The sequence below is a fragment of the Balaenoptera acutorostrata genome, chromosome 8 (genome assembly GCF_949987535.1).
Source record: "Balaenoptera acutorostrata chromosome 8, mBalAcu1.1, whole genome shotgun sequence".
In the NCBI taxonomy this organism is placed as follows: Eukaryota; Metazoa; Chordata; class Mammalia; order Artiodactyla; family Balaenopteridae; genus Balaenoptera; species Balaenoptera acutorostrata.
In genome coordinates, this window is record NC_080071.1 from 23,132,842 (window position 1) to 23,145,657 (window position 12,816).

Consider the following 12,816-nt stretch of genomic DNA (forward strand, 5'->3'; position numbering starts at 1 on the left):
ATTGAAACTGTGATTAAAAACCTTCCAACAAACAAAAGCCCAGGACCAGATGGCTTCACAGGCGAATTCTATCAAACATTTAGAGAAGAGCTAACACCTATCCTTCTCAAACTCTTCCAAAATATTGCAGAGGGAGGAACACTCCCCAACTCATTCTACGAGGCCACCATCACCCTGATACCAAAACCAGACAAAGATGTCACAAAGAAAGAAAACTACAGGCCAATATCACTGATGAACATAGATGCAAAAATCCTCAACAAAATACTAGCAAACAGAATCCAACAGCACATTAAAAGGATCATACACCATGATCAAGTGGGGTTTATCCCAGGAATGCAAGGATTCTTCAATATACGCAAATCAATCAATGTGATACACCATATTAACAAATTGAAGGAGAAAAACCATATGATCATCTCAATAGATGCAGAGAAAGCTTTTGACAAAATTCAACACCCATTTATGATAAAAGCCCTGCAGAAAGTAGGCATAGAGGGAACTTTCCTCAACATAATAAAGGCCATATATGACAAACCTACAGCCAACATTGTCCTCAATGGTGAAAAACTGAAACCATTTCCACTAAGATCAGGAACAAGACAAGGTTGCCCACTCTCACCACTATTATTCAACATAGTTCTGGAAGTCCTAGCCACAGCAATCAGAGAAGACAAAGAAATAAAAGGAATCCAAATCGGAAAAGAAGAAGTAAAGCTGTCACTATTTGCAGATGACATGATACTATACATAGAGAATCCTAAAGATGCTACCAGAAAACTCCTAGAGCTAATCAATGAATTTGGTAAAGTAGCAGGATACAAAATTAATGCACAGAAATCTCTTGCATTTCTATACACTAATGACGAAAAATCTGAAAGTGAAATTAAGAAAACACTCCCATTTACCATTGCAACAAAAAGAATAAAATATCTAGGAATAAACCTACCTAAGGAGACAAAAGACCTGTATGCAGAAAATTATAAGACACTGATGAAAGAAATTAAAGATGATACAAATAGATGGAGAGATATACCATGTTCCTGGATTGGAAGAATCAACATTATGAAAATGTCTCTACTACCCAAAGCAATCTACAGATTCAATGCAATCCCTATCAAACTACCACTGGCATTTTTCACAGAACTAGAACAAAAAATTTCACAATTTGTATGGAAACACAAAAGACCCCAAATAGCCAAAGCAATCTTGAGAACGAAAAATGGAGCTGGGGGAATCAGGCTCCCTGACTTCAGACTATATTACAAAGCTTCAGTAATCAAGACAGTTTGGTATTGGCACAAAAACAGAAATATAGATCAATGGAACAGGATAGAAAGCCCAGAGATAAACCCACACACATATGGTCAACTTATCTTTGATAAAGGAGGCAAGCATATACAGTGGAGAAAAGACAGCCTCTTCAATAAGTGGTGCTGGGAAAATTGGACAGGAACATGTAAAAGTATGAAATTAGAACACTCCCTGACACCATGCACAAAAATAAACTCAAAATGGATTAAAGACCTAAGTGTAAGGGCAGACACTATCAAACTCTTAGAGGAAAACATAGGCAGAACACTCTATGACATACATCACAGCAAGATTCTTTTTGACCCAGCTCCCAGAGAAATGGAAATAAGAACACAAATAAACAAATGGGACCTAATGAAACTGAAAAGCTTTTGCACAGCAAAGGAAACCATAAACAAGACCAAAAGACAACCCTCAGAATGGGAGAAAATATTTGCAAATGAAGCAACTGGCAAAGGATTAATCTCCAAGATTTACAAGCAGCTCATGCAGCTCAATAACAAAAAAACGAACAACCCAATCCAAAAATGGGCAGGAGATCTAAATAGACATTTCTCCAAAGAAGATATACAGATGGCCTACAGACACATGAAAGAATGCTCAACATCATTAATCATTAGAGAAATGCAAATCAAAACTACAATGAGATATCATCTCACACCGGTCAGAATGGCCATCATCAAAAAATCTAGAAACAATAAATGCTGGAGAGGGTGTGGAAGAAAGGGAACACTCTTGCACTGTTGGTGGGAATGTAAATTGATACAGCCACTATGGAGAACAGTATGGAGGTTCCTTAAAAAACTACAAATAGAACTACCATACGACCCAGCAATCCCACTACTGGGCATATACCATAGGTCAAAAAGAGTCATGTACCAAAATGTTCATTGCAGCTCTATTTACAATAGCCAGGACATGGAAGCAACCTAAATGTCCATCGACAGATGAATGGATAAAGAAGATGTGGCACATATATACAATGGAATATTACTCAGCCATAAAAAGAAATGAAATGGAGGTATTTGTAATGAGGTGGATGGAGTTAGTCTGTCATACAGAGTGAAGTAAGTCAGAAAGAGAAAAACAAATACAGTATGCTAACACATATATATGGAATCTAAGGGAAAAAAAAAAAAAGGTCATGAAGAACCTAGTGGCAAGACAGGAATAAAGACACTGACCTACTAAAGAATGGACTTGAGGATATGGGGAGGGGGAGGGGTGAGATGTGACAGGGTGAGAGAGTGTCATGGACATATATACACTACCAAATGTAAAATAGATAGCTAGTGGGAAGCAGCCGCATAGCACAGGGAGATCAGCTCGGTGCTTTGTGACCACCTAGAGGGGTAGGATGGGGAGGGTGGGAGGGAGGGAGATGCAAGAGGGAAGAGAAATGGGAACATATTGTATATGTATAACAGATTCACTTTGTTATAAAGCAGATGCTAACACACTATTGTAAGGCAATTATACTTCAATAAAGATGTTTGAAAAAAAAAAAAAAAAGGAATTTCCACTTCATAAATAATGTTCTCTCTTTTTAATGAACAACCACAAAAATTAAAGCAAAAGAACAAGTCAGTGAATAACATTAAATAACATTTTCCTTTAGTAAAACTTTTTTTAAAAAGCTGCCAAGTAAAACATAATCAGAAATTCATTTTATTTTTCAGTACTTTTTTTCATGCCTTACTTAGACATTCCATATTCTCCTTGGAGTTGAAGAGGGTAACACTATAGCAGTTGCCAGAGACTAGATCATGCAGGGCCTTGTAGAAAATTCTCTTCCAAGTGAGTTGGGAGGTTGTTAGAGATTTTTGAGCAAAGGAGTTATGCTCATCATACTTCCATTTTTAAAGAACCTGGATACTCTGGAGATGAGACTTAAGGCAAGAATGGAAGCGGAGACATGAAGCTACTACGGTACTGTTTTAAAATAAATTACAGATTATGATTTATTTTTATTGTGTATTTATCTACTGGAGAGATTCTGGTGTGGCTTCAGCCACATTTGAAATAAAACCTTTATTTACTGCTGGTGCAGTAGCGTGAAAATGAGCAGGTGTTTACAAAAGGCTTTTTATGAGTTCTCTTTATGTTCCTGAGCTCTGTAACCTGTCTGTATTGACAGTTTTTACATACTGATGGGTGCTTCTGGTTACCTTTTTCCCCCCCTTTGATTCTTTGAGTATCCTGATGTGATCCGCTGAACATTTACAAAGAGCCTTTCTAAACATTGTTAGATTAATTTGGCCATTTTTGTTCCTATTGAGAAATAGGGAAGGGTCAAGAAATTTTAATTCTTTTATTTCTTTGCTTAACTACAAATAAATAGTGATTTTGCTTTAGAAACAAAGGAAAAATACAAAATGCTTTTAATTTTTTTTCATTTGCTGCTCTTGTCATGTAATAATTTTATTATTTAAAAAAGTATAGTTCCTAATTATTCTATTCATATACTTGAGCTGATGTTTCTACTGTAGAAAATTCCAAAGAGGTCAGGTCAAAAACAAGCTAATTAGAGCATACTCTTTCTAGGTGTCATTGTAGTATAATTCTTCTGAATAGTTATTAAACCCCATGAAAAATGTGCTCCTGAGGAGTCTCAAATCTGTTCTTGAGAGTTCTCAAGTAAAAGGGAAACAAAACAAATATCTGGTGGGTGCACTATAGTTAATCTGTGTTCTTTTGTTTGAACATTCTAGTTGTGACTGGTCTTTCAACGGGAAAGGTCTTTGACACTTGTGAATGTTAAATTCTGTCTTGATATGAAATTACTGTAAATGACTTTGCTTGAATTCTTTAGAACATAAGGGGAGCAGTGACGTGTTTTCAGTTATAGTGAAATTGTCTTCCAAAATTAATCACATTCTGATGAAATAGAAAATCAAAATTATGAGGAAAAATGAAATGTTAAGATTTTAAAATTAAAGTCAAGGATATGATGGATCCATGACAGCTGATACTGCTTTTGGTAGGAAGGGTATATGGGGTGAGAAACAAGAGAAGATACCTCTGTCTAATATAGGAAACTAAGATGTTACAGCATAATCTTAATACTCCAAATGTATGGGATGTTACGATCATAAAAATCCAATTTATGTCTTTTCCTTCCCTACCCTCAACATTGTTTTACGTGTTAGATTTACTGGTAACCATGCTCATTTGGTACACTGATCTTTGGGTTTCCTATCTTAAACTTGTGTTACATAGTTTCTAATTTTTCAGTTCATATTATCATTTGGACAGTTCTTTAGGTTATCATACTCACTTAAAATGTGGACAGACATGGCCAGTGTTCTCTCCCACAACATACGTTCAGGGTGGTTCTTTGTGGAATATGTTCTGGGTTGAGCATCCTGGAAGCATGCCACAAGAGCAGGGCAGTGGTCTCCAGTGGGCAGCCTCCCAGTGCTGCTTTTCAAACTGTTGCCAGTGATTTCACAGGCTCTTCCTTCCAGGAGACTGAATGAATGCCTGTGTTGGGCACAAAGGGAAGGCTTAGGGACAATGAAGAGTTAAGTAATGACTATGATAGTTACACTTTTCTCTCATTCATTGTATATTCATTTCCTCTGTTTTTACTTGATTACATTCTTACCTGCCTGTGGCATCTCTCTGTTAACTATTAGTTCTTTGTTACCTAGTGTTGTAAACACAAGAGCCTGAGTAATTAGAAGCAAAATGCTTATCAAAAGTAGATAGTAGAATGACAAAACCTAGTTTTGGAAAAGCACCCCTTTCTGTTTTATAGAAAAGGTATTCTTTTACATCATGGGAAACTACTTATTTTATTACCTAGTAAAAAACATTTTTGTTCCCATTATATTGCTATATCACTATAGGGAGTTAATTTTGATTTTACTTTAGCTCATAACTAGTTCCACAGTTTCCGGCTACTATTTCCTTCCCACTTGCAGGTTCTGGTTACTATATGCATTTCCTAGTTACTATTTTATAGGCTAACTGAGGTCTTCAAATATTTTATAGCTCAGTCTTTCTACAAGGTTCTTCCTGGGGATTTCCTTGGCATCTATGAAAATTGTAGCAATATAGGGAGATAGCCAGATACTCTAAACAGGGAATGTAAGTTTCAGTGGGATCTGGAGCAAATGTATGGATCTGTAAAGAGAACTCGCATATTTTGACAATTGTATCAGGATTCCCGTCTAGAATTTATAGCAGTGGTGTGGAGAAAGGGATGAGAGCCAAATGGACGAATGCTGAGGGCTCCCGTGTTTTAATGTGAGATGTTCTATGTATATAATCTCCTCGTTTAATCCTCACAACAATCCTATATGGGTAGGGATAATTATTTCCATATTATAGGGTCAAGTCACGGAACTAACAAGAAGTGGAGCTAGAGTTGGAACACAAGTCCTTCTGATGCCAAAGCCTATCTACATCAACAACATGTCCTCAGGTAGATAATATCTATAATAATGTTGTCACTGGCTACTTGCTTCATAAATTAAAAAACCTTAAACAGTCTGGAATTTTTATTGCAAAATGTAGGTGAAGAGAAGATTCTTGCTTTACAATTTTTTAGGAAACCTAAAATATTTGAGAGGATTTTCCTTCATTATGACGTGTAACACTTGGCCAATGTTTTTAAAATATTTAAGGAATGAGTAAATATTTCATTCATTTTATTCCCTGTGACAATGTATATCTTGACATATTGATGAAGACAGAGGAAACAAATAGTACAACTTTTTAAAGAAGGTTTATATTTCTTACTCCTTTTAGTTTATAAAACATTTTCCTTACTATTCAGAAACTGATTAGTGCTCTAAACTAATTGTCAAAATGTGTGGTTTCATTAAAAAAATTATTTTTGGAAGGAGGCTTCTATTATTAAGCTAATTTGAATGACCAATCTTGTTGTACCTTGACTTGTAATAATGAAAGAAGAGGTACAGAGAGCTGTTTTATTTGAATAATAGACTTGCCAATTAGCCATCAAGTGCTTCCATCTGTGAAATTGTTGATCAGATGGGTTAGCTGGGATGTTTCCAGACTAGGGCATCATAAATGGCACTTGAAAACTGTCACTCTGATGATGGGGTTTCAAGTATTACACTGCCTGATGCTGTGGAACCTTTTTTTCCTTTTGCAGTACCATGTTTTTTTAGAACATACTGATCCCACTTATGAATTCTGTGGCATCAAGAGAACTTGGGAGACCTGCCACTGATGTAAAGTTCTGCCTAATCTGCTGCTCTGGTCTGTGCTGAGATTAAACCAGAGTATTAACAGCTTCTTTCATGGCCTTCATAGTAATGTTGGTTGGTGATCTGACTGGCACAGGCAGGCAATGCTCATTACCTGTGGGCCATGGAACTGGCACATGTTGGCAAGTTTCTTTGCACTTTCCCATTAATATAAACTCAGTCTCAAGTGTCTTACTCCCTTAAGTAAATGTATAATAGTCTAAGCTATGTAAGTGTTGAGGTTTCTATGTAGCAATTGTATAAAGTAAATTTAACATCTGCCCTATACATTTTTAAGGATTTAAGTTACATATTGGTAATTATTACATTTAAAATTTAATAACAACTTGGAAATATAAATTTCTGGAAATAATTGTCATATGTCCTTCTTCACAATACTATATCTTTCTTGCTTGGTCTTATATTTTATAGGATGATTTCTTTAGTAAGTTGACTTCCTTGAATACTTGTGGATATGATTAGCTATTGGAGTCCCTGAATGACATTCCTGCCTGTTAGGCCTGTATCATGCTTTTCTTTTCCCATAAACCCAGATTCCTGAAATTTGGGCAGGCTTCCTGGTCACCAGTCTGTGTGGGGACAAATTCATGTCCTTGTCACTTTGTGGACACCAGCTTGCCCTTCTGTCTGCCCTGGCACAGATCTCTGACCTGCCTAAAGTCATTGTGAAAGGCAGTATGTTTTGGGCAATGCTGAAAGAAAGGCACGCTCTGGAGCTAGACCAGATCTAAACGGTGGCCGAGCTCCATGGAAGAGGAAGAGAATGAGAATGCTGTGTCAGTGTGCAGGAAAGTGAGTGGTTTGGGATCTTGTTCCTATTCATTTTTCTTCCAGGGTAGATTTTCATATATTTGAACCATCCTCAGGTACTTCAGCCTCCCGGAGTGGACCATCTATCCCCCAATGAGAGAAAAGTAACAATTCAAATGTTTTGTTGTTTGTTATTTGGGAGTATCTGACCACTGTGCCTTTTTTGTTCTCAAAGGTTTGGCTGTTCCCTCTCCTAGGCAAAAATGTCCAGTAGTTAGTGAATAACATTGATTAGGCAACAGGTTTCTGTTTTACAGGTGAGGATATTGAGGCATATAGTAATTCACGTGTTCAGTGTACTATATCGTTTGAAGAAATACGACATTTGGAAAAAAATAAGTGACTTCAAAGCAGAACTGAAAGACTGTTGCTTTTAAGTGCTCCTCTGCAGAGCAGTAAATGGAAGTAAAAGAAAAGAAGAGAGATGTGACAGTGTGACCTGTGCCTTTCTTCCCAAAAGAATAGAACTTTCCCCTGTGCCTTTTGACCATAGTTACTCTTTCATAGCTTGTAAGCATTTTTTTCCTGATGTTTTTTCTGTCCCTGTTCCTTAATTCCTCAGAAATAGCAAGTTGGTAATCTTTTGCATGGTATCCCAAATAGTATTGTGAATAGATGAATGCTTAATGAAGTTAGGGTAGTGGGCAAGAGTATTTCTAAGAAGTCTTGGAGAGGTGATTTCTGTCCCTTACCCTCTAGCTGTTATGCTTTAGAACTTCTGAGCCTTTTATGCTTCCAAGAGCATAAATCAAGGAGTTTTTTTGAGAACCAAACAAGATATTTTTTTTAAAAAGTAAATAGTTGTTTTAAAATAGGTAGTATATGACATGTTACAGAGTTAAGAAATTAACTGTGCGTATGTTGAATGTGTCCTTGCTGTTTCTGTCCCCTTCCCTAGAAACACCTGTTATCAGTTTCTTTCTGTTCTTCCAAAGATATTCTATATCAGTGCTGTCTGATAGAACATTCCGTGAGGGTAGATATGTTTTATAGCTAGCTGCCTAATATGGTAGCCACTAGCCATGTAGCTATCAAGCCCTTAAAGTGTGGGTGGTATGACTGAAGAACTAAATGTTTAAATTTAATTTTAAATAGTTTAAAATTTAAACTTGCATGTGGCCAATGCTACTATATTAGACAGTGCAGTATACATACCTAATAGTATATTCTGGAGATTGTCCCATTGCATACTTATACATATAAAGCTGCCTCATTTTCTTTAAATGATTGTTTGCTATTCCTTTTTATGGATGAACCATGATTTATTTAACCAGTCCTCTGTCAATAATGCTTAGGTTGTTTCCTATCTTAATGTTTTCACAAGGATATTTACTACAGCATTGGCAGCTTTGAATTTAGGCTTCACCACTTACCTTGATCACCTTGGACACATTGGTTGACTTTGAGCCTCAGCTTCCTCATTTATACAGTAGGCGCAGTAGGATCCACTTCGCAGGATTATGTGATTATTAGAAGTAATTTATGTAAAAGACTCAAGAATGGTCTAGGAGCTCAAATTAGGTGTAGTAGATAATAGCTTTACTGTTACTTATTATTTTAATAATGAGACCATAACAACCCCAGAGGCTGATGTTTAGTGTTGAATTGTGGCAGAAAATTGAGAAAGCTTTGCTTAGCCCATTTTAGGTTTGTAAGTATAGACAGTGTCTACCTTTTATTCACTTGACTTCTCTGAATTGTACATAGCCATCTGTAGATTACTTTTCATATGCTAATTTAGAACTTTTGTATATCAGCTGGCAAAATTGTACATTTAAAGCTCTTCCATGGTGCCTTGCCTGTCAGCCAATGGTTAAATTTAAGCAAGATCACTGTCTTAATACAACATTGCTTGTGTTTGGATATTTTATGGTATATTTGAATATTGGTGGAAAACAGGAAAATAAAGATGCTTATACTATTTAGAAGCAGCCATAAAATTATATGGATTATGGAAGTATATTATGAGTTTAGATATCATTTTTTTCTTTAGTATTTTCAGTGATGTTGCTTATAAATAAAACCCTTAGAATTTTATTGAAAGAGTAAGCTTTTTGCATTGTGATTCCTTGACCACAGGTGAGTTTTTCATTCTTAATACTCTGGCAACTATTAATAAACTTGTTTTAAGTTTTCCTTGACTTCACTCTTCATAAACATTAAGATCTGTTAACAACACCTTTGCACTTCATATGAATGGTTTTCTTATTCAAAGTTATTAAAGAAAAGTTAGATTAATTTTTTAAAGGCAGTAATCAAAATTTTCACAAGTATACAGATTAAGAACCAATTTCAAGCATGTTCTATGTCTGTGTATACTACAAAGGAAATGTGCTGGCGGGTTTTTGTTGTTTTTAATCTGAGTACCTAAATGGCATGTTTGTGAGTGAAACTCAGTTAAAGGAAAAACAAAGTATTAGCCTTTTTCTATCTAAATTTAGTATTTATTTCTAAAGCATATATATATTATATTGAAATTAGAATTGCTAGTTTTTGATAGACATCAGTAATTTAAGTATTAGAAGTTTATCGTTAAAAGTAGTAGGTGTAGTGGTAGCAGCTGTGTGCCAGGCACTGTATTATATGCGGTACATATGTTGATACCATTTAATCCTCATAGTAACCAGTACTGTGGGTATGATTAGCCCCATTTCACAACGGAAAGTGAGCTTTAGCTTTAAGCTGTGTAGTGAGGATTCAACCTCACATTTAGTTTTTCTGATTCCGAAATATCTATGCTGTTTACAATATTTTAGTTTGGGAAGGAGTTTTATCAAATTGTTGATAAGCATCATCATCTTCCTTATGTACTGACTTTATAGGAATTGCCCAGTGCAAATGGTTATTCTTTGTTCATGGTGATGGTCTCAGGGCTACCTCTGCAGATGATTTTGAGCAGTAAGTAATAATATTTTTCAGTGTGTAAACAGTAAGGTACATTTGTGTTAATTGAAATGATGCACTGAATGAATCAAAGGGATTGGACTGTGGGTCAGGAGATTTGGTTCTGACGTGTAGTTTGCACAGTTGTTTAAATTATCTGTGTTTATTTTCCTGTCTGTATCTGTTCCTATCTGTATGTTCAATAAAAGTGTGATTATACTTCTTTGACCACTTCGTTGTTTTACGGATCAGTAGAAAAACGATGAGAGGATTTAAAAATGTTTTGTAAAGTCATACAGCACTCAACGAATACTTTAAAATATTGGCTGTCTCCAAGCACATAACGTTGTGGTGAGTTGTCAAGCCTTGATGAAGCATCCCTAAACTAGATTGTCTCCTAAGACCATAATTTCTCTTAACTTTTGGAGCTGTCTTTGGAACTACAAATTATGAGATAGGAGGTTTGGAAACTGCAGAGGGAAAGGGGAGTGAGAGAGGGAGGGAGAGAGGGAGTGTGTGTGTGTGTGTGTGTGTGTGTGTGTGTGTGTGTGTGTGTGTGTAAGTAAACACAGGTGCTGTAAACCACTTAACATTGTAGGTAGACTCAGGAGTTGATTTTTTTTTTTTGCAAGATAAGAAAACTGCTCTTAAGTTTTAATTGGGCATCTTTGAATGAATACTATTTTTGCCATGATGCCTGAATTTGCTGAATTGCTATGACAGATAGTATTATCTACCCTATTTGTAGGCCTTTTTTCAATTTTATGCTTACAAAGGAGTGTTATTTTGTAGTCACTATATTTGAGAAAGATCACAAAAGGAGGTACTTGGGCATTAAATAACTTTACAATATTCTTGAGTTATAAGAAGTTAGGATAGAAATATTTATAAGCCTTTTATTTTTGTTTTATTTTTAATAGCTTTATTGAGATATAATTGGCATACACTAAACTATACATACTTAAAGCACATAATTTGGTAAGTTTTGACACGTATACATACACCTGTGAAACTGTCACTACAATCATGGTGGTGAGCATCCGTCTCCCCCCTCCTGCCAGATTTATTTATGCCATTTCGTAGTCCCTCTCCTTTCACTCTTCCTCATTCCTCAGGCAACAACTCATCTGCCTTTATACATTAGTTTTCATTTTCTAGACTGTTAAACAAATGGAATTTACGGTAGATTTTCTTTTTCGTCTGGCTCTCATTACTATATTTCGAGATTCTTCTCTGAGTGTTTATCAATAGCTCGTTCCCTTTTATTACTAAGTAGTATTTCATTGGCTGGATATACCGCACTTTGTTTATCCATTCACCTATTCATAAATATTTTAGTGTTTTCTGGTTTGGGACTATTACAAATAAAGCTGCTATGAACACTCTGTACATGTTTTATTTCTCTTGGGTAAATACCTAGAAGTGGAATGGCTGGATTATATGGTAGGTGCGTGTTTAACTTACTAAAAAACTGCCAAACTTCTCAAAAATGATTTACTGTTTTACATTCCCACTAGCAGTGTGAGAGTTCCAGTTCCTGCACATCCTGGCTAACACTTGGTACATGGTATGGTTAATTTTTTAAATTTTAGCCATTCTAAAAGGTAGTGGTATCTGATTATACTTTTAGTTTGCATTTTCTTAATGACTTATGATGTTGAACATTTTTTCATGTGCTAATTTGCCATTTATATATCTTTTTTAGTGAGGTCTTTATTAAAGTCTGCTGCCCAGTTTTTACTGGGCTGTTTTATTAATGAGTTTTCTGAGTTCTTTATGTATTCTAGATATGTCGTTTATCAAATACGTGATTGCAGATATCTTCTCCCAGTCTATGGCTTATTTTTTTATTCTGTTAGTGTTTTTCAAAGAGTGGTGTTCTTAATTTTGGAGTCTAGTTTATAAGATTTTTCTGTTATAAATTATACTTTGGTGTGATATCGAAGAGATTTATGCCAACCCCAAGGTCACAAAGATATTCACTTATGTTTTCTTCTAGAAGTTTTATAGTTTAACGTTTTATATTTAGTTCTGTGATCCATTTTGGATTAATTTTTATATATGATGCAAGATATGGATCATGTTCAGTTTTTAAAACATTTTTTGCATGTGAATATCAAATTGTTACAGCATCAGTTGTTGATTATTTTTTTCTCTACCTTTGCATTTGTACCTTTGTTGGAAATCAGTTGTCCCTATATGTATGGCTCTATTTCTGGAGTCTCTATTCTGTCCCGTTATCTATTTATTTATCTTTTTAAGCCAGTACTGCACTGTCTTGAATACTGCAGCTCTATAACACGTGTTGAAATCAGGTTGTGTTAGTCCTCCAGTTGTTGTTGTTGTTGTTGTTGTTGTTGTTGTTTAACAGCGTTGTTTTGGCCATTCTAGGTCCTTTGCATCTTCATATATATTTTAAAATTAGGTATGTCAATTTCAATAAAATAAAAATCTGCTGGGGTTTTGGCTGATGGTTTATAAGACCTACACATCAATTTGGGGAGTATTGACATCTTAACTATATTGTGTCTTCCAACCCATGAACATAGTATATCTCTCTATTTATTTA

The 12,816-nt window shown here is 35.4% G+C and overlaps 1 protein-coding gene across 2 annotated transcripts in view; it reads left to right on the top strand.

Moving 5' to 3' along the window:
- The window catches only part of PSMD14 (proteasome 26S subunit, non-ATPase 14), a 98,042-nt gene that overhangs the window by 17,769 nt on the left and 67,457 nt on the right, over positions 1-12,816 (top strand). The window contains exon 1 of one of the 2 annotated variants that reach the window (XM_007183175.3): positions 7,286-7,346. The exons of the other annotated variant lie outside the window; for it this stretch is intronic. Within the exon in view, the coding sequence (XP_007183237.1) occupies positions 7,302-7,346 (45 nt within the window). The 5' untranslated portion in view covers positions 7,286-7,301. Of the gene's footprint in view, positions 1-7,285; positions 7,347-12,816 lie in introns of those variants that run through there. 2 annotated transcript variants of the gene reach the window in all.